Below are 23151 nucleotides of genomic sequence, written 5' to 3'. Positions count from 1 at the left end.
ACTTGCTCTCTACAGACTAGTTTCGTTCAATTCAACTGTAATTTCTCTGAAAATCTAGAGATTGGTGCCTTTTTAGTTACAAATCAGACTGAACTTCTCACCAAGAAGAATGTCACCGTGCGAACAGGTGTCTAGCTGGATGACAGACTACTCATCGGTCTGGACAAGTGTTTGAGAATAACTATTTAAAATCGGATTTTAGAAATAATGGATGCTACGAATTAACCAAGGATTATCCGTCACGAGATGTACAAACAACTACTTATTTCAAGGTCATTGGATTTCTTCTAATGCTCTAAGCGATCATTCCGGGAGAAGTGTATCAGGTAAGTCTGAAAATTATTTGAATCAAAGACATTAAAACACACAGGCGACTGTTGAATGAGTAAATTAACCCGTTTTAAACTTTAATTGCATATTCTAAAGCCAGCAGATAGGGTGTAGAAGAAACAATTTTTTCCAACTCAGAAATTAGCAAATTTTTACAATAACAAAGAAAAGACCAGTAAAACATCAATTTAAGTGTACATTTCTGAAGTAGAAAAACTGAAATTGTATTTTCTTGCAAAACGTGCTCAACTATAGACTAATCTTTGTTTTAATTAACTTAGAAAAATCTTTTTTTTCCAGTGTACATTACATGAAAATACAGTGTTTTAGCAATGCATTTAAAGATAATAAAGAAGAGTAATCAGTATCAAACTTGCTTTATGATGATACATTTGTTTTAATTCATAAACATTTTTTGTAATTGTGAAATGCATCAGACTGTCCTACAAACACTTGATTACCAGTTTGATGTTTTTTTTTTTAGATCCAACTATAGTACTATCAAATAAAGGAGCTGCAGGTACTATCAGTGTCTCCTCCCCCGAATCATGATGAATCGTCGGTGAGCCTCATTGTGCAGCAGGTAGCCGAGCGAATGCAGCAATCACACGCTTTCACTCTTCAGTGATGAATGACAGCCCTCCAACATCTGAGAACATCATGTTTCACCAGCTGACTGCAGATACTCTGAACGGTAGCTGTGACTATACCTTGCCCACGTGTAACAATAGCACAGGTGAAGCGGCATTGCAGCTGCCCACCTTTTCCATGGCAGCAAAAGTGAGGGTGATAATTACCTTCACTCTTTGCGCAGTGTCAGCTGTGTGCAACCTCTCTGTGTTGTGGGCTGCCAGCACCAACAACAAGCGCAAATCCCATGTAAGAATTTTAATCATAAACCTCACCGTTGCTGACCTGCTGGTGACTTTCATCGTGATGCCAGTGGATGCGGCTTGGAACATCACGGTTCAGTGGTTGGCAGGGGATCTGGCTTGCAGATTTCTAATGTTTCTGAAGCTTGTGGCAATGTACTCCTGTGCCTTCGTGACTGTGGTCATAAGCCTGGACAGGCAGTCAGCCATTCTCAACCCTCTGGCCATCAATAAGGCTAAGAAGAAGAACAAAATAATGCTGAGCGTGGCCTGGGTGATGAGTGTTGTTCTCTCTGTCCCTCAGGTGAGGAGCTGCTTGAGTGATTTTTTCTTGTTTTTCATTGTGTCTTATCTCTGTATACTGCATTACTTGAATTCACCAGAAACCCCAGGGACTGGCGTAACACCCTGAATCAAGTACAGAGATAAAAATGAAAGCGACAGGAGGTTTAACGACTTGCCTTCTTGAGCTCAGACTTGAAATATTCATATTTTCATATTTAATGTAATTTTAAACCACAAACTCATTCACTCTAAGTGGAAAATGTATTTGACAAGTATGCTATACAGTTTTTAAAATGGATAGTTCACCCAAAATGAAAATCTAGTCATCATTTACTCTCCTCATGTCTTTCCAAACCAGTTTAATTTACAAAAGAAGTTATTTAACAGAATGCCCAAGCTACCCTTTTCTTTACAATGCATGTGTGCAATCATGCATTATAATGCATCATTGCTGACAATCTTCCTTCCATCTCATCTTATTTATCTCATATACATAATATGGCATTTCAAACCATACTTTATGTCACTGATGCCATACTACACATACATCACAATGCACCGAATTTGAATATGCACATATACTGAAATCATCATAAAAGACATGAAAGCCATGGAGGTGGGAACCCTTAAGGCCCGTTCACACCAAGCACGATAACTATAAAGATAACGATAAAGATATAGTTCTAAAAATCGTTCTCAATATTAAAGAATAGCATAGTTCACACCACAACTACAACGATAACGATACAGAGGAACGATATTGTTGTGATAACTTTTAAAACGATTTTTTTTCCAGCTGATGAACGAATAACTGACAGCCAATCAGAATCCATCCTGTTGTAACGAGCTCAAGAATTTAAAGCGGCAGACGCATGTGCGCTTAGAATAAACAGACGATATCGTTCGCTGGTGTGGATGCTAATATCGTTATCTTTATAGTTATAGTTCTTGGTGTGAACCGGGCTTTAGTGTCCCTTACACAAAGGTACCATATATCATTGCATGGACTGCTATGGCACTGCTACTTCTATTTATATTTCTTGTCATTTTTGGATTTTGATCAGCTCAGATCACATATTCTAGACCCCATCCCCTCACATCTCATACTACAAGCTATTTCTCCTGCACTTCTGCTATCCATTCTCGTGTTTATTACAATCCTATGTTGAATCACTTGTTGTATTCCTCAACTGTAAGTCGGTTTGGATAAAGCATCTGCCAAATTAATAAATGTAAATGTAACTTATGTATGGAAAAAGCGGCATGAACATTCTGTATGTCTCCTTTTGTGTCTCACGGAAGAAGAAAGTCATTACAGCTTTGTAATGATATCAGGGTGGGTAAATGATGACAGAATTTAAATTTTTTGGTAAAGTATCCCTTTAACGTATTAACATTTTTTCTCTTGCCAGATTGTCTTTAAGATCATATTGAAAACCATGTTTTAAATCAGTAACTTATTCTGTTTCAGTATTCTCCGTAGACCTGTTGTAAAATTAGAATCAGAGCTAGAAAGTGTTGTAAAATTCATAGACGTTAGATTAGCTCAGCAATTACAGTACACCCTCTCATCAGCCCTTTAATTTCACCTCAGATTTAACATAATGACTGGCGCTTACCGAGACACATTACTCAACAGTACACACACACAAAAAGATAAATTATGCTGTTGGAAGTCAATCAGATGTTTTTTACATTTTACATGCTTTCTTAAATTAGCCTCAAATGACCCTCAAACCCAATATTGGAGAAAATGCACTATGATCATCAGTAACAAAATGTGAAATGAGAAAGATGAAAGCAGCAAGAATTGCTGGAATGAGTGTTAATAAAGGGTTGATTCTCAATCAGAGGAGGCGTGCACATTTTTACAACACTCTGCAGTTGAAGTAATAAATGCCAAGACCTCTTTATTTGCTCCTCCTGATGAAGTAGAGCGTTTAAAATCAGTGTGCTTCCAAGTTTAGAGGAGGCTGATGACAGGTCAGCCAGGTAAAAGAATGAGGGTATATTATAAGCACCAGAACTCCACAGTATAATACATTGTAATGACATAGCAGATTGTGTTTAAATGAGGTCATTTCAGACAGTTATGGTAGAGGATACAAGGTCACGATGGGTTATAGCAGATATTTTGTTGTCATTTGTTTATGCGTTTGCTTTTGTGAATCATATCTGAGGCATAAACAGACAGACGGCTTCAGCCTGTATGTCAATGTTGGCTCTGTCAATCTTTATTTGTCATTTGGGAATCTCCTTGTCATACTTATAATATTTAGTCTGGCATCATAATATTTATGAAATGTCCTGCAAAAGACTGAACCTGGGAACACTGGGCCTTTTGCGCAAGGGGATATACGCTACATCTAATTTGCACAGCTGACATTTTTCACTTGATTAGTTGGCTGTAGATGTGTATAACATTTAGCATTTAACAGTCACGTACAGTTCAGGGCAGAAAAGGCCAAAAAAAAAAAACAAGTAGTCATTATTGTCATTATTAATCTGATCCAATAAAGAAACAAACTCATCTACATCCTTAAAGGCCTCATGGTGAATAAATATAAAGTGAATTTTCATTTTTGGGTGAACTATTTAAAGGTTTGTTTATATTAGGCATTTTGAAGGTATTCAATGGTATTAAAAAAAAAGTAGCTGTGACTGTAAACTGCTGACCTGCTGAATTCCCCAACAGATGTTCTTGTTTCACAATGTGACTATCACGGTGCCAGCCAATTTCACTCAGTGCACCACTCGAGGGAGCTTTGTCAAACACTGGCAGGAGACCATCTACAATATGTTTACTTTCATTTGCCTCTTCCTGATACCTCTGGCCATCATGATCTGCTGCTACACAAGGATTTTGGTGGAGATCTCTCGAAGGATGACCAAAGGAAACAGTAGGTGGCATTTAACTTGAAAGGAGGCTAATGTTACTGTGACGAGAGGAGCGGGGCCGGGAGCCGTGGGAACTGAGCGAGGCCGGTGGAGGAAATGCTAATGCGCGACACCTGCGCCACTCACCGGTCTCGAGTCCCACGGAGGAGCTCCGGAAGGATAAAAGGAGGAGTGATGACAGTGTTGGACGAGAGAGGACCAGGCCTGGTGCAGGTGTCGCTCATTATCAATTACTCCACCGGCCTCGCTCCGTTCCCACGGCTCTCGGCCCCGCCCCCACTCGTCACAGTTACATACTGTATCAATGAGTCCTATCACTATATGAATAAATGTGTTCAAAATATGAAGCTTTAGAAATGTCATGTTTTGATTACTAATATTAAAATGTTTAAAATGTAAAAAATGCCTGAAAGTTAAGAATTTAAGGCATAAATATTAGTATCGTAATTTGTAGTTTAAAATAAAATTATTCTAATTATTAAAACTATTTATTTGGGGCAGTCGTGGCCTAATGGTTAGAGAGTCTGACTTGTAACCCAAAGGTTGTGGGTTTGAGTCTCAGGTCCGGCAGGCATTGTGAATTGAGGTTGTGACCCTTGAGCAAGGCACCGAACCCCCAACTGCTCCCTGGGCGCTACAGCAATATGGCTGCCCACTGCTCCGGGTGTGCGTTCACAGTGTGTGTGTGCACATGGATGGGTTAAAAGCAGAGCACAAATTCTGAGTATGGGTCACCATACTTGGCCACACATCACTTCACTCACTTACCTGCATACTTGCATGTCATGTTATTAACCCACACCAGAGAATATGAATATGTCATCAAATTATTGAAATATTAACATAAAATCTCAGGGTACTTCTACTACTATCTGAACTAGAAATCTGAATCAGCGAGTTTGGTAAAGTACAGGTTCCCACACCTCTCACCTCTGTCTGTAAGAGAGTCAGGGAGGTCCAATTATGTTGGACTTTCATTATAAGAAGTCATAAATTACAGTTGAAAAATTCGGTAACACTTTAGAATAGGGCACACTTATTCACTTTTAACTACGATTTTTCCCTCAATGAATTCCTAATTTGCTGCTTATTAATAGTTAGTAAGGTAGTTGTTAAGTTTAGGTATTGGGTAGGATTAGGGATGTAGAATAAGGAATTAATAGCAAATTGCATTTGTGGGTAAACTATCCCTTTCAGTACAGTAACGAAGTAAAATTAAAAAAAAAAAAAAATTATATTTTTACTGCAAATAAAAAAAAAAAATCTTCCTGCTTTTACAGTATCTTCAAAGGAGGTCCACTTACGGCGTTCCAACAGCAACATCCCGAAGGCCCGTATGAGGACTTTGAAGATGAGCATAGTCATAGTGACGTCTTTCATAGTTTGCTGGACGCCGTACTACTTGCTGGGTCTCTGGTACTGGTTCCTTCCTGAGGATTTAGAAGAGACTGTTTCTCACTCACTGACTCACATACTGTTTATTTTTGGACTCTTTAATGCAATTCTGGATCCCATCACCTATGGTCTCTTCACCATCCATTTCCGCAAAGGACTGAAGCGCTACTGTCACAACGCGGTCGTACTCACAGAGTCAGAGAATAATTCCATCATGACGGGCTCATTGAAATGCTCACCATCCCCATTTCGCATGAAAAGAGTGACCCAGACGAGTCCAGGAGCTGACCCGAAGCAGAATACGGTGCTGACAGTGAAAACAAGGAATAGTGGCAACCCTACCAATCCAGCCTTGAAAGAGTCATTTGATTAAAGATACGGATGTGACAAGGCAGACCTTGTACTGGCTATCTAGCTGCTCACAAAAACAATGAGAGAACAACACACTCCTGCCTGTTCTCCTCAAAATCATTAGACAGATTCAAATTGAGCCCAAGTGTGTCGCATCTTTTGATTCATTCACTGATGAGCTGCCTCAATTACTCAGTTATATTTAATACCCATCTATTTTCCTGATACAGGCAATTAAGTTTTGTAATCATTTGCTCTTTACTAAATATGCCAATCACTTGTTTTTTTCTGCAGATTTAGACCATTTCTACTTGTGGCTTTTGTTGAAAATGTCATTTACATCAAGGTTTTTTTTTTAACATCTCATTCAAATCCAAGTAGATCAGCATCTCCACCTGCTCTACATCACAAAGGGCATCGCTCTTGAATTGCTGAAAAAAGTAGTTTCCTCTACAAACAAATAAGATGTGTGGATTTAGCGTTTTGAGATATGAAAAATGCAAATTCATGTACACTGGTTACTGAATAATTTTTTGGTGTTAATTGGAAATGTTTAGTCGTACCTTTTCAGGAATCTTAACCCAGACCCTTGAGACGGTATTGTTTAAAGGGGTCCTATTATGCTCTTTTACAAAGTCTTGAGTTGTAGTCCAAACGAGTCGTTCGTTGTAGTTTTTGAAAAGTGATTTCTGTTCAATAAAATATCTCCTTTTGAAGTGGACTTTGAGCTTTGTAACTTTGCAGATATTTTTTATGCTCAAACAGCAACATTACAGGCTAACTAAAGTTGAAAAAGTGAAAAAGCATAATAGGACCCCTTTAATGTGTAGACTTTTTATTGGATGGATTCAGAAATACTAACCAGCCCCAAGAGCTCTTGCATTTGAAGTCTGTGCTAGTATTACTGGGCAGCCTGATATCATAAGTATCCATATTTATTGCGTTTACACATACATTTTTGTATTTTTGGATGTAGGCTGAAATGTACAATATGGATGTATTGACAGCATCTAAAATGTGAACGTGTTTACAGATGCGCAGCATTTTAATTGCAAAAATCTTTATGAATCCTTTATATTTTGTTTTTTAAATGTATATTTACAATACAATTTATAATTATACATATTCTGAAGCCCACCCCTACCATAACCTAACCACTCTTCAACAATATAGAAATGTAATAGATAAATGCACAGTCACAATAATTTTAGTCTCAATATACTGTTGTACACACTACTGTTCAAAAGTTGAATACTTATATTCAGCAAAGATGCATTAAATGTATAATGTTGCAAAATTCAATTCAATTAAATGCTGTTCTTTCTACTCATAAAAAAATCCCCCACCCCAAAAAATAAAAATCCACAAGATTATTAAGCAGCAACTGTTTTCAACATTAATAATAATAAAAATGTTACTTGAGCTCCAAATCAGCATATTAGAATGATTTCTGAAGAATCAGGTGACACTGAAAACTGGAGTAATGGCTGCTGAAAAGTCAGCAAAAATAAATATAAAAATTAAAATAAAATTAATTGTAATAATATTTCTCAATATTATTGTTTTTATTGTATTTTGATGAAATAAATGCAGCCTTTGTGAATGAGAATTTTTTTTGAAAAACATAATTAATAATAATAGTAACAATGTGTACATTGTTTAATCATCCTAGAAAGTCCTTCAAAATTAGAATACAGCACCAGAAATCACACTGAAAAAAATACAGATGTAAATGCAAATAAAATAAACCAGTTAATTCAATATTTGATCAATCTAAAAGGACATATCCCCTCCGTTCATACATAGAATGCTTTCATTTTAGCCTACATGCTGTCAATATTTTAATAATGTACGTTTGAGTGTCTTTTCAAACATACATAAATATATACTGTGTGTGCTAGAACCACACTTTACATTATAAATACCAACAGATTTATGATGTAACGTTGGACTGAGGCCAACACATACCGTCATGTCCCTTGCGATTGCAACAAGGAGAACTATTTAGCTTTAAAATGATATTTAATTGATGCATTAGTAGCTCATGAATGTGTTTACATCATATTTCTCAGGGAAGGTGCTTCTTTTGTAACAGGGTATTGAAGTCCAACTGGAGACTGACTGACAACCTGTAAAGCTTTCCTCATTTTAATGACAGGTGAATACTGTCATCTCTGTTGATGTGACGTTATGTGCTCTGACAGTACTTGAAACATGCCTATAATCAACAGCACCATGATCATTGCTGTATGTTCGAGAGTGTATTTCTGAGAGAGTCATGTGACATCCACTAGTTGTGCTTCTTGTGATTGCTGTTTCACTACAGGGTGTACCTGTAGTGGCCTTAATGGCCTTAATGACCTAGAATTTCAACTTCAGTAAATGTAATAGCCCTGAGAGAAAGCTTACCGAGGAGGAAAATGAAAGGGGAGTGAGTCTTTTCTATCAGTCTTTCATGGGTGAAGAGAATATATATCTACAGTATACACATGCATACGTATGTACATACATAGTATCTGGCCATTAAGGGAACCACAGCTGCACTTTAACGTTCTCAGATGGAAACGTTAGGTGTGCACTGAAGCTTCAACAGTGCCTGATGGTTTTGCAGTAGGGTTTAAAATGTATTTAGGTATTGTTTGCCTGATTTTCTCATTGTCACTATACCCATTATATATATTTGCTGAAGAGAGGGATTAAGAGATCACATAGAGAAAAAACATTACTGCATCATGATGTGAATATATGATATGGTGTTTATATGAAATGTTGCCATTAATCTAACTAAGAGGTTACAGTGTTAAAACCTTATTTAAATGCATGAAGAAGAAAGGAAAAACTGTTTTTTCCCCCTCTTGTGCATGATATATGATGATATTGTATTGTGTGTCATTGTCTGTTCTGGGTTATGTGGAGCAGTAATAAACATATTGCTTTCATTTACATTTGCAGACCTCATTAATGGCAATTATCACTTTCCTGAGAATAAATAAAATAAGCTAAATGAAATGAAATCCAAAAAGCTGAGAAGAAACCTATAACTGCAAAAATAAAATTGTTGTCACTTTTACTGCAATTATGAAGTTCCTGAGAATGCATAAAACATGCCAAGTGAAACCTAAAAATCTGAGAACAAGAACTGCACAAACATACATATTGTCAGTTGTACTGTCCAAGTACATTCACACTTTTACACTCTCTCGTCAAAGTTCTTCAAGATGCTGTTCCTTTGTAGCATTTTAGCCATGAACACCAACTCATTTTTTTTGGCGATAATGGACTTTTGAGTTCTTTTATATTCCCCTTGTCATTATTTTTATCCCTTAAAAAACTCATTGATAATCAAAATGGCATATTTAACAATTTTTGTCCCATGAAAATAATTTCTTAATGTCTTAAAATGGCTTGAATATAACTCTACGCTCTTACCTCATTAGTATATGCAGGTTATGAATATGCAAATCTCCACTCAATAACAACAGCTTAAACTATCTGCTCCACTTTCATCTTTATTGTTCTTAAAAAGGCAATTTGTTTTGTAGTCAGCAGTACACACATACATAACACAATGCAGACTTGTATTAAATTCCTTCTTGCTACACATCCCCTACTCGGTTAACTGAAGTAGTAAAATGGATTAATTCAGCCATGTATGTTTGAACCAGAAACTGATTCCAAGAAAAAGAGGAAGAGTGAATTTTCGGTCATCTACAAGTCGATTGTAGAATATTAATGCATTTTATGTATCACTCTCTACAACTTTGGATAGCCTACGTAACCCCATTGATAGCCTCTGGCTTGACTATGTTATCAAACAGCTAATGATGTGTTGCTAAAGTTACACAAATCTTGTTTCTGTTTGCCATCTCAGACAAATAATGATATGAAAAGACCCACCCCGCATGTTGACAGGATTGGGCATGTTTGTGATGGTAGGAAACATTTTTGAGACTGTCATTGGTACACTGAAATTTTAAGGAGAAAATGCTTAGCAAGGCAATGACTGATGAATTTACACATGGTTTGTCGTGACGTGTATTAACAGATTAACAACGTTAATTTTCTTTAATGGTGAAAAAATGAAGGGTTGCTGTTATATTAAATAGGTTGCTGTTTATAGGTTTTTCAGGACCAGTGGATTGTTTTTTTCCTGAAGAACTACAGAAAAGAAAAACCTTTTTTAGTGGAACTTATAAAGGTTTTTCTATATGTTGTATTCATGTGATATCAAGTATGTCTTGAAGCTTTGTTCAGTGACAGTATGAGTGATGACTGACAGCTGTGCTTTAACAGTGTAGGTGTAGATCTTTATTGCTGACGTGGGTAACACTGACACAGCTGATACTGATCAATTTTCATTACTGAAAAGACAAAAAAGACATAAAAGGTAAATGGAAATGTGTAACCAATGCACAACCAACTGCCATATAAATTTGGATGGCAGCATCTCATATTAGCCCCGAATAGAGCATTCAGTCTTTTCATTTAATGGGGAAAGATGAACTTACAAAACATACATCATCGAAACCATGCATATCCAGAATATTAAAAGAGATACATCCTGAACCGCTGTTGAATATCACAAACTTACCTGGCATTTTCTCAGAAACATATATAAGCAAATCAATGTGGATAAATATGGATAAAGTCAATTGTGGATAAATGCATCAGCTATATGAATACAACAATGTATTTAAGATGGACTAAAACAGAATGCAATAAGTCAAAGTTCCTCATAATATTTTGTCCTTGTCTAGTCTTCATATTTCAAAGGGAATTTTTCCATACCACCTCCGCCTTTGGCTTGTATCGTGAGGATTGTAAGGCACCTTTCTTTGCAAAGCTGCTTTGGAGCTACTTGTATTGTGAAAGCACTAAGTTGAAATTGAACTGAATTATAGATTTTTCCCATGACCTTTATTCCAGGGCAGGCATTTCTGCACATAAAACTAGCAGCAGCTAAGGAGTTGATGTTAAGGGGCAAACTTCTAAAACATGAAATAACTTAAATCAAATTCATAATTTTAAAGCCTTTTCTGGTATAAAAAGAAGAAAACAAAATTGACAAAGCCTTATCAAAATGGATAGTGCAGGCTTAGAAATCTTGGATTAGCCACATGTTGGATCATATTTGTGTTTTGAGGAAAAACGACTGTTTTTCTTCTCACTATCAAATGCCAAATACCCTTAATTATAGAATGACCCAGATACAGATGGTTTTTAATAAGTTGTTCTTGGTGTGAAGCCTTTGAAGGTGTCCTATGGGAAGGGTTCACACAGATTGCAACTTACTTGATTTTTTAAAGATACCCATTCCAGTTTAGCAATGTGCATTAACAAATGTAACCTTCATCTGTACTTCTTTTAAGAAGGACATTCTCCTTATTGCTCCTCATTGAAGAGCTCTTATGACCAAATAAAAGCAGCACATTAAGCTGAGAAAGCATATGTGACCTTGGACCACAAAACCAGTTTTAAGTCACTGGGGTATATTTGTAACAATAGCCAAAAATACATTATACGGGGCAAAATATAGATTTTTCTTTTATGCCAAAAATCATTAGGATATTAAGTAAAGATCATGTTCCATGAAGATATTTTGTAAATTTCCTACCGTAAATATATCAAAACGTAATTTTTGATTAGTAATATGCATTGCTAAGGACTTCATTTGGATAAATTTAAAGGTGATTTTCTCAATATTTAGATTTTTTTGCACCCTCAGATTCCAGATATTCAAATAGTTGTGTCTCGACCAAATATTGTCCTATCCTAACAAACCATACATCAATGGAAAGCTTATTTATGTAGCTTTGAAATGATGTATACATCTCAATTTTGAAAAATTGACACTTAAGACTGGTTTTGTGGTCCAGGGTCACATATGGTGTGTGTGTGTGTGTGTGTGTAGGGCCCTGTGCTTTCCAGGATGCGAAAAATTCAGATGGAATTGCGGAATCCATTAATAAAATAGAGTTTATAACACGGAATGTCACAGATTTTGGCACATTTTGGATAAATAAATTAAAAGTAGGGCTGTACACTTAATAAAGTGTGATATAGACTATAGTGTCTATATGAGTATAATAATTATTATTATCATTTTTTATTTTGACAGTAAATCACTGTTTTGCAGCACTTTGTTTGCCAGAAAATAAAGTTCTGAAAATAAATAAATACATTTTAATTATTACAATTTAATTAAAGAATAAAAAAATGGAAAACAGAGAGTTTGACAAAAAATAAACCGGATTTTATAGGGCCCTAAAATGAAATTTTTGTTAAACTTTCAATAAACTGTTGTTACACTATACCTGTTCAAATTTCATGATTTGAGTTAATCAAACTTGCGGTTTGATTACTACAATTTTATTAAAGCATTAAAATGGAATCCTGAAAAATTAAACAGAATTTGAAATATTAAATATATATTTATATATCTGTGCTGACCTTTCCTCTACTTCCATATAAATAACAGCACATTTCAGGTGACAGAAGACCAACTGGACAAATAAACCAAGGCGTCCAAGGAGTCTGTTCACAAACAGAACAGCTGGTGCAGACACTACAACATCTTGAAGACTCTTGAGTCTGAAAACCATAGATGAGATAGTAGATTTCAGGAGGGACCCTGATATTCAGACCGTCTTGACATCAATAGCTTGATTGTCACCTCTATTAAGTCTTTCAATTACCAGAGGATCGTAATTTAACCAAATGTGAACTCTGTCTGGAAGGAAGTAATGCTCAACATAAGATGTAGTTTCTGTGACTTATCAAAAAAATTCTATCTGTTGAAGGATTTAGTGGCCTAGTGTGCCTCATCCTGTCATTGACAAGACTGTTTTCCTTCCTGTCAACTAGAAACTCTATGAGTTCTGATCCAGAAAGTAAGCAATACATAATTTAAAAAATGTACATTTTATGTAGCCTTATGTATACAAATATATGTAAATACATAAATATATACTACTATTCAAATGTTTGGGGGCAGTCAGATCATTTTTAAATAAATTTTAAAGAACTTTCTATTCATCAAAGAATCCCAGAGGGAAAAAAATCCACAAAAATAAACACTGATAATAAGAAGAAATGTTTCTTGAGCACCAAATCATCATAATAAAATTATTTTTAATGGATCATGTGACACTTAAGACTGGAGTAATGACTGCAGAAAATTCAGCATTATTAAATGTAATATTAAAATATAAAAATGTTATTTTAAATTGTAATTTATTGACTTGTTGAATCTTACCGACCCTAAAATCTTTGCATGATATATATTTTCTTTCCTTCTGCACACACACACATACACACAATAGCTTTTTTAATATGTCAGCCCAACATCCATCACATTCAATACTAGGAGCAAGTGGTCGATTTATCCTACCTATCACTTTTCTCATCACCTTGGGCTCAAAGGATAAGAAGGCCATTCGATGCAGGGGTGTGTTTGTAAGGGCACTTGAAAAGAAAGAAAAGATCCTGGGGAAACTATGAATATAACGTTCTAAAAATGACTCAACAAAATCAAAAATGATCGAAACCTACAAACCAAGTTTTATGAACTCTTTAAAAATTGGTTATGGTAACCAATTAAAGACAAAGTGTTTTTCAGCCAAGTGTTGTTTTTTCTGTTTCAGGAAAACTAGTGCTACCTAGCAAACATTTGTTCTTTGTTCTTGACAAATATTTAAGGCAAAGACTGTCCTGCACGGAGACTTGCTATTTAATCTTTTTTTTTTATAATAATTTTTTTTTTTTTTTTTTTTTTTTTTTTTTTTTTTACAGCAGATGACGCATGATATTGCCTTTTATTGTCAGGAGCTACAAATTAGGGTCACATAAGAAGAAACTAGTGGTATCTTGTTCATCTAGCGGTATCTTGTTCATCTGATCTTGTTTTGTATAAATCCTTTATTTCTGAAAAAACGTCTACTTCAACCCTCCTGGCTGGGAACACACATAATATACTTCTTCTTAAAATGCTTCTGTAGTTTAAAGCTCAAAACCCCTCTTGATCACTTCCAAGCCACTGCTGGCCTTTTCAAAACAGATAATTGGGATTTGTATGCCTTACATTCATTGGAAGATCATGTCAGTACATATTGGTAGTTAAATTTTATGAGCATGCTCGCTAACCAAATCAAATCAAGCAAATCTCAAAGTTATGAAGAAACATTCTTTCAGTAACATTTATAAAACTTTACAAATTTACAAACTTTACCAACTTTAAAAAAGTTACAAATGATTTCCTCTAATCATCCGAGTAGTGCTTCCTTTGACACTATCGACTGCGACATTCTCTTTGATAGGTTTGAAAATTATGTTGGCATTTGTGGAACTGCACTGGCATAATTCAAATCATACTTATCTGACCATTATCAATTTGTGTCGGTAAATGAAGAGGTATCATGTCGATCACTAGTTCAGTATGGAGTACCGCAAGGCTCAGCACTAGGACTAGGAAAGTACTAGGAAAGACTAGTACTATGAAACATGAAGTTAGTTTTAGTTTAATATATAGTATATTTTTTATTAGAAAAATAGTATACAGTATGTTAGTAAAATAGCCTGGAAGGCACTATGAACAAAACCAGGAAACTTTAGGCCATTTTAACGTAAAAAAAAAAAATCAGAAATATTGTCAGCCACTGAAGACAAATGAAAGCTGTTGCCTCAGTATAGAAACTCATAGAAAGGGTAATCATTCATAACAAATTATGTACTCCATCTGCTAAAATGCTATAAACAAAGGGGCACTCATTTACAATTAAATCTGCTATCATCATGCTTTGATGAACTATTGCAATTATATGGAAGATATTGTAAACGACTGAAGACGTATGACATGAGGCCTCTTATAGTTTGCATCATAGCATCTGCTTTGTACAGCCCTGAAAATAAAGAAACAACCATTTGATTAGATAGAAATTCTTCAAAGAGGATAATCTATACTGATTGTTTATACTGCTGAGGAGCACACAAATGACTCGTCTCAAGGCTTTAATGTTTATCAGACAATGCTGCGAGTAAGCAGCTGACAAAATGCAGAAGCTAAGCAGCACTCTTTTCTTTACTTGAGGAAAAGAGGCTTACTGTACAGGCTTGGAAAATAGCCTTTAAAAATTGTTCTCAGAGTAACGTAAACAGCAACAAAATTCAGATTCAGAGCAGGGTTCAGGAACAGAGATGAGCAAAGTATCAGATATAGTGTATGCAATTTTGAAATGCAAATGACACAATATTCGTCATCTAGGCAGAAATGTTTAATCCCCATCAGAACGCCCTCCAGGCTCTCAATCAGCTCATGCTCTACATTTACGTGTGTTTTGTACATGCAATATTTGTGTAACCAGTTTCTTGACTGATCATTTAAAAGAGGATTTCACAGTCTATTCTTTGCTTTAGACATGAGGAAAATTGACTAACATTTCGAATGACACAATAAACTCACTGAATTGGAAATCTATATAGCTTTTCTGTTTTTAAGAATATGCAATAACAATAAAATAAATTGTCCCATTAGGTTTGGCAATTAAACCTCTGATGCATGAAATATTAAATCACAAAGGAAAAATACCTTATTTTGTAATGTCTTTCTTTTATAAAATAAAAACACAAGCATTCAATTTCCATATTTTGGATCAGAGTTATTTTAACAGTCCTGTCCAGTGCAGTGTACATCATACATTTAAGATGTATATCCATGTTGCATTTCTAATGTCAATTTAAGCCAATTTGAATGCAAGCAAAATAATACACAATCTTTAAAATAACTAAATTATGATATCTCCTAAAATTATACAGACTGTCAGATTGTATTAATAGCTACAATTAAGGAACTGAAGAAAGCCATGTCACCACATGCACAACATACTCAAAACATATCCTTACTGTGTGTCTATATATTAAATACATATTGTTCCCATTGTTTTATTTTTACAATAAATCATTAATGGTTACAATAAATATTTTAATTATTAATAATATTACTTTTGTGAAAGTTGCATAATTTTTTTAATAGTTATTGAAATAAACTAAATGGAAATTCTCAATGAACCAATATAATATGGAAAGTAGCCTAAACTACAACAAATACACTAATACTACCTTAATGAAAGTGGTCCTTCCATATTATTCTACTGAATAATATTTTTATCTGTCTGGATCTCCTGGAACAAAAGATGCAGATATTACTTCCGTAAAGAGGTACTTTGTGCAACACCACTTTCGTGCATCCTGCCAAATTCATTTTGTCATAAAAATGACTTTTAAAAAGGACGTCATTTGGCAATCACACATGGTGGATTATTTGCATCTAACATCCCACACTGAATGATTACAAAGGCTTTTATAACCTGTGTATAATAAAGGGAGCTCAGATATTTTAACTCCTAGCAATTATAGACCCATCTAAAATCTTACATTTTTAAGTAAAATATTAGAGAAAATAGTTTTTAATCAGTTGAGTACATTCTTAAATGCAAATTCGAAACTTGAGATGTTTCAGTCTGGTTTTAGAAAATACCATAGTACAGAGACCGCTCTTATTAAAGTTGTAAATGACATAAACATAAACCTTGACAGAAATTGGCCTTCAGTTCTGGTGCTTCTTGACTTGAGTGCTGCGTTTGATACAACAGATCACCACTTTGCAGATCTTTTTTATGCTCAAACAGCAACATTACAGACTAACTGAAGTTGAAAAAGTGAAAAAGTATAATAGGACCCATTTAAATAGATTAAGTGACTATGCTGGTATATCTGGAACAGTTTTAAATGGGTTTTTATCATATCTTAGTGAAAGAACATTTGTAGTATCTATTAATAATACCTTGTCTGAATATTACAAGGTACCATGTGGGGTTCCTCAGGGATCAGTTTTAGGACCACTGCTTTTTAATCTATATATGTTACCTCTCGGTCACATCATCAGGAGGCATGGTATCTCTTTTCATAGCTATGCTGATGACACACAGTTGTATGTAGCCGTGTCTCCTGGTGACCCTGTGCAAATTGATACACTCGCAAATTGCATCCAAGACATAAATGTCTGGATGTCAAAAAACTTCTTACAACTCAACCCCCAGATAAAGCTGAAGTTTTGATTATTGGATCAAAAGCACAGAGAGAGAAATTGACCCTTAAACTAAATATACTCGGATTAAACCCAAGCCATGTGGCAAAAAACTTAGGAGTTGTCTTTGATTCTGATTTTAACTTTAAAGCTCATGTACGTAATATTACCAAAACAGCGTTTTATCATCTGAAGAACATTGCTAAAGTAAGACCATTTCTTTCTCTGAGCAACACTGAAAAATGAATGCATGCATTTATAACTAGCAGGCTTGACTGTTGTAATACCCTTCTTTCTGGTCTACCAAAGAATACGATTAACCAATTACCAATTACAATTAATCCAAAATACTGCTGCTCGAATATTGACAAAAACCAAAAAGAGAGATCATATTGCACCAGTATTAAAGTCATTACACGTATTGATTTAAAAAATCTTTTATTAGTTTATAAGGCATTGCACGGACTTTCTCCAGACTATCTTTCAAAAATGCTTACAGTATATGAACCTAGAAGGACTCTTAGATCCTCTGATTCTTTTCTTCTAACTGTACCTCATAGCAGAACTAAAAAATGTGGTGATGCTGCTTTTAGCCATTATGCTCCTCGCCTCTGGAATAACCTTCCAGAGAACATAAGATGTGCTGAAAACATTAAATCTAAATTAAAAACATATCTTTTTAGTCTGGCCTTTCTGTAAAAACTTATAAAACCTCTTTATATTTCATGTGTTTTGTTTTGCCTCATTTTTAATGTTTTATTTTATATTTCATATTTTAATCTTTATAAACTTTATTCTTATTCATGTATTTTAATGGGTCTATTTTATTTTTGTTTTAATTCTGTTCAGTTAAATTTTTGTATTAATTGCTGTATCATTTTGGTTCCTTCTTGTCTGTAAAGCACTTTGAATTGCATTAACTTGTTTAGAAAAGTGCTATATAAATAAAATTTGCTTGCTTGCTTGCTTATAGAGGTCTGTCATAGAGAAAGGGATCAACAGTCAGATTTTAAAGATCTGTCCACTGAGGAAAAATAGTTTTTTTTCTCCTTTTGCTTCTCTCCACTACAAGGCTAGACCGATCAAGTGTGTCCCGTCTTTGTCAGAGCAGCGGTGGTTATTGATCAGAATAAACAAGGCCCAATATATTCTGTTGTATTCATAGTAGTGAGCTAGTCAAATCACACAAAACCCAACACATTAATTCTCAAAAAGAACTAATAAACAGATCTGATTACAAACACAGCCAAATGTCAAACTGTTACATTTGTCCACTAGCATTCAGATCTTCGAGATTGCAGGCTGTTATTGAAATGTTATTAGCAAAGAGATTTCATGTCAGAACCTGGAGCTTGGATTCTATTGTCTTTAAATGATTAATTCAGTGCTGGAGTTGCCACTTTATTGTTTTACAATGTCAAGTATTGTCTTTGGGGTGAATATACCCTGCAACCTTTCCAATTTCAATCACTGCAGTGCTTTTATTTAGTGAATTATCATATAAATCAGAACAAATAATACCAATGATGAAATTGAGGGAAGAGAAGATAAAACTTCACAATGATGGGTGCAGTCTTCAGTTTATTTGCATGTGTTTGAACAAATATGAATGAATGAATGATGCATTTATATAGCGCTTTATTGTGTATTGTTGTACACCCAAAGCGCTTTTACAATCATATGGGGGGTCTCTCCTCAACCACCACCAGCGTGCAGCATCCACTTGGATGATGCGACGGCAGCCACAGGACAGCGGCGCCAGTGCGCTCACCACACACCAGCTACAGGTGGAGAGGAGAGAGAGTCATAGAGCCAATCAAGTGGTTGGGGATTATTAGGAGGCCATGATTGACAAAGACCAGGGGGGCAATTTGGCCAGGACACCGGGGTTACACCCCTACTCTTTACGAGAAGTGCCATGGGATTTTTAATGACCACTGAGAGTCAGGACCTCGGTCTAACGTCTCATCCGAAGGACGGATAAAAGTCAGATGTTTAATATCATAGCTGTATGCTCGAATATTACCAGGTGTAAGTAAGTAAATAAAGACAGCTACTGTAATTCACTGAAATAAGAAATGCGTGAGATGACACTATTGTTTTCTGACACTCATATCAGACTTCTTGGTGTTTATGACCTTTACAAGCCTTTTTAATCACATGGAATTATGATCCAAAAAAAATAATAATAATTTAGCGGTCAATTAATTTTACATGAATATTTTCTAACTCTATTTTTCTAACCCTTTTGAAAGTGCAATATGTTACAGTACAGCATGCATTGAGGAATCAAAACACCATATCACTTGGGCTGGGAGAAATAGATAGAAAAGAGCATCTGAGATCAATTGTGTTAGCTGAAGTCACAGGTTCCATGATGTATATAACATAAGCTGAGCGTGTATCTATAAAAAGGGGAGAGTAAGACGTAAAGAAATGAAACATGACTCACCAACGGTAGAAACATGCACTTCTCTGACCTCTACTAACTAATTCCATTGAGGCTGGCCACACACTTGAAGATTTTAAGACCTCCATTTTAAGCCCAATTTGCACCCCCGAACAATCGGGAGGGTTTGGCCCAATCCGAGGCTAGTCGCAAATGATTTTTGTCCAAAAAATCCTCTAAAGTGTGGTGTCATTAGAATTATTTAACTGCTCCCGAGCATCCCCGAACTTAAATCGTAAATATCAAACATGTTTGATATTTATGACTCTTGATCGGGCTGCCTCTGACGTGACACCCGCGATAGCCAATGAGAGTGAGCAAGCATCACCTGTTGCATGTTTCTATAGCTGAAACTTGGCAGCCAAAAACATGCCACGAAAGTAGAGTACTGAGAAAGAACATCACCCATATTCTTTTATTCTATTCTTTTTTTTCTATTTTGTTTTTTTTTCAGGAAAGCCAGCTGACAACGTCGATTGTGTTCCATGTGTCTTTCTTCTCTAGTCACGTTTGATCCCGCGGGTCTCTGTGAGATCTCATGTCCCTGTGAAATCGTTCCTACAATCAACAAGTGTGTGGTTTCACGGTCTGCTCAAATCATCTTGTGTGTGCGTTCAGAGGATTATAAGGCTAAAAATTGGTTGGAACAGTCTTCATGTCTGTGGTCTCCCATGGTTTTAAAATCGGTTAAGATTTGAAAATCATCTGGTGTGGTTTCAGTTTGGTGTGGTGGATACGCTGTTTACGCTTTGACTTGAACGAAAACAACGTATCCGCGTGGCGCAGCTGACACAAAACAGCATACGCAATTTACGTTCAGTGGATACTCTCCAAAATGGCGCTAGGGTGATGCGGAGGAGACGAACTGTTGAATAAAGTCTTTTTTTTTTTTTTGCGCTCAAAAAGTATTCTCGTAGCTTCGTAAAATTATGGTTGAACCCCTGATGTCACATGGATTATTTTGCCGATCTCCTTGCTATGTTTCTGGACCTTGATCATGTAAGGACCCTTGCTGTCTATGGGAGGGTCAGAGAGCTGTCAGATTCCTTAAAAAATATTTTAATTTGTGTTCCGAAGATGAATGTAAGTCTTACGGGTTTGGAACAACACGAGGGTGAGTAATTAGAATTTTCATTTTTGGGTGAACTATCTATTTAATTTGAAAGGGAAAATGAAAGATGAGGCTGAACGTTAGATTGTTATTTTTTTTCTGTTTGAAGTTAGCTGAAATGAAAATAGGTGTGAAAAATACAATATTATCATAAAAATTTGACTGAGATCAAACAACAATCGATGGACCCCCTGCAGTACTGTTGTGGACCCAGGGGTTGAAGACCAATAAATAAATAAATAAAAGGAAAGGAAAAAACATTAAAGTAACCACAGCCTATAGCCTAAAAGCCCAATGCATGTCTTTCTGGCATTCAGTTTGTGTTCACACATTATGAAACAGTATATCCCTTGTGCTGCCTTTAAAAGTAGGAATATGATTTTGCTTTTAAAATCAGTGAGAGCCAAAAAAAAAAAAGAAACCTGTTTTTTTTCTGTCATATATAGCACAAAATGGAGTTCTGTTTTACTAATCTGTCTACTAATTCAGATTGAAAAACATCAGTTTAATAATGTAATACTAGATACTAGAGTGCTGAATTTCCCTCCAGAGAACAACACATTAATCCAGCTCTTCATTTTTAACATCAGATGTTGCAAAGATCACATGGATTTGTAAAGGGAGTGATTCCGATTCTATCCCTCCAGAAGAAGCTGCAAATTAAGACATGGCTGTAAGAAAAACGAAGCAATTAACAGTGATAAAATAAAAGTTGCGTCTTATATACTGAGCAGCAAATGACGTCTAACTGCTTATTGTTTTGCACTTTAGACTTTCAATTTCCTGACCTTTGCTTTACACATCTGATCCTATAAAGGTCATTATATAGGGTTATAAAGAAGGTGACTCAAATGAGTTAGTCCAATTAAATTAATCAAGAAATACTTGAAGTAAAACCATGGCAGTGAGGTAAAAAGAAGCAATTAAAGATCTATTTAGAGCATTACCTTTATTCATTCTTTATTTCAATTCTTTAAGAAAAAAAAAATATACAAGACTTAACCTCAGTCAGTGATTTTTGACTCGAAAATGAATGCTTTCAAAAACTCCTCGTGAACATGTGTACCAATCAAAGGTCGCCCAATTGAACATGACCTGACCTCTTTAATAGTGAGTGTCAAGTTTTCTCTTTGGATAATTTCTTTGTGCTCTCAGCACTTTGGGTACATGAGGGGATATGACAGCCAGTGCTGCTCTTTACTTGAAAGTGAGATTTTAAACACAGAGTCTCTACCTGTACTCTGCATGAAATGCTAAAGGTGACAGCACTGGCTCTGACACTGCTGCTGAACTGTGGTGACATCCATACTCAGTGCTTGACTTTTATCTATTTCTGAAAAGCAGGCCACCACATCTTCTTTCTTCCTTATTCTTTCTATCTATTCTTTCTTCCAATTCAACAATGTAATTGGTCCAGTGATTTGATGTCAGAGGCTGCATCATAATGATCAGATTTTTTTTTTACAACATACAGAACAAGATGAAACATTTAAATGCTTGACAGTCATAATAAGCTTTTCATGTCATATCTGTTGGAAATATACAGACTCATTAATCAGGACACTATGAGACTATTATTTCAACTGAAGACTACGTAATTACTCCAGTGTCTACAAAATGATGCTATCAGGGCTGGGTTAAAAGCTAATAGATTATGCAAAGAATACATGCAGAATGCAAAATGATGCGGTGTCATTACCATTGCACATTAAGATATATGTCCACACAAAATCCATGATGTGGTGTTTAGCTTATTTCAACAAATTATGCTGATTTTAGTGCCTATGACGAACGGTAAATGAATATCTAAATGTTTAATGTACTTGATTCTATGAAATCTTTCGGCTTTAGAACAAAAAGCAGTTGTGAGATAAAGTTTTAAAATAAGAAACAAAATGATATAACGTCTCGGTTATGTATGTAACCCTCGTTCCCTTTCAGTCAGTCACTCTCGACGTCACGTCGGTGACCGACGAATTGGGATCTTACATACGTAACTGAGACGTTCCCTTTCAGTCGGTCACTCTCGAGGTCACGTCGGTGACCAACGAATTGGGATCCCTGCTAAAGCGCCATGGATGCTGCCCCTTCCAGTGTCCTGTGCGAGCCTAAGTGGGATCCACTTAGGTCTCTACATATGGAACCCAGCCCTCTACCGGTTCTTACGGATTCATTGAGTGAGGACCTGGCGCCGGACGTTCCGCCACGTCTGGCTGCCGAGGGGATGGAGCAGCTCGACAGGGTCTACAGTACAGACACTCTGGAGCAGTTTTCGCAAGCTGACACTAAACCGGGGCCTCTCATTGCCTCTACCTGTTTGAGGTGAGAACACAGGAGGATACTGGCTCCACACGAAGGCTATAGAATCTAGCGAATGTGT

At 35.8% G+C, this 23151-nt stretch overlaps 1 protein-coding gene across 1 annotated transcript; it reads left to right on the top strand.

Moving 5' to 3' along the window:
• Positions 1–957: 957 nt before the first annotated feature.
• LOC107690392 (putative gonadotropin-releasing hormone II receptor) lies at positions 958–6153 on the top strand. The gene is made up of 3 exons (XM_016488725.1): positions 958–1506; positions 4183–4387; positions 5666–6153. Exons 1-3 carry the CDS (start codon positions 958–960, stop codon positions 6151–6153), a joined length of 1242 nt encoding a protein of 413 aa, XP_016344211.1.
• Positions 6154–23151: the final 16998 nt, after the last annotated feature.

The sequence above is a fragment of the Sinocyclocheilus anshuiensis genome, unplaced genomic scaffold (assembly GCF_001515605.1).
Source record: "Sinocyclocheilus anshuiensis isolate Anshui unplaced genomic scaffold, SAMN03320099.WGS_v1.1 scaffold609, whole genome shotgun sequence".
Lineage (NCBI taxonomy): Eukaryota > Metazoa > Chordata > Actinopteri > Cypriniformes > Cyprinidae > Sinocyclocheilus > Sinocyclocheilus anshuiensis.
This window is presented reverse-complemented; position numbering and strand designations above follow the sequence as displayed.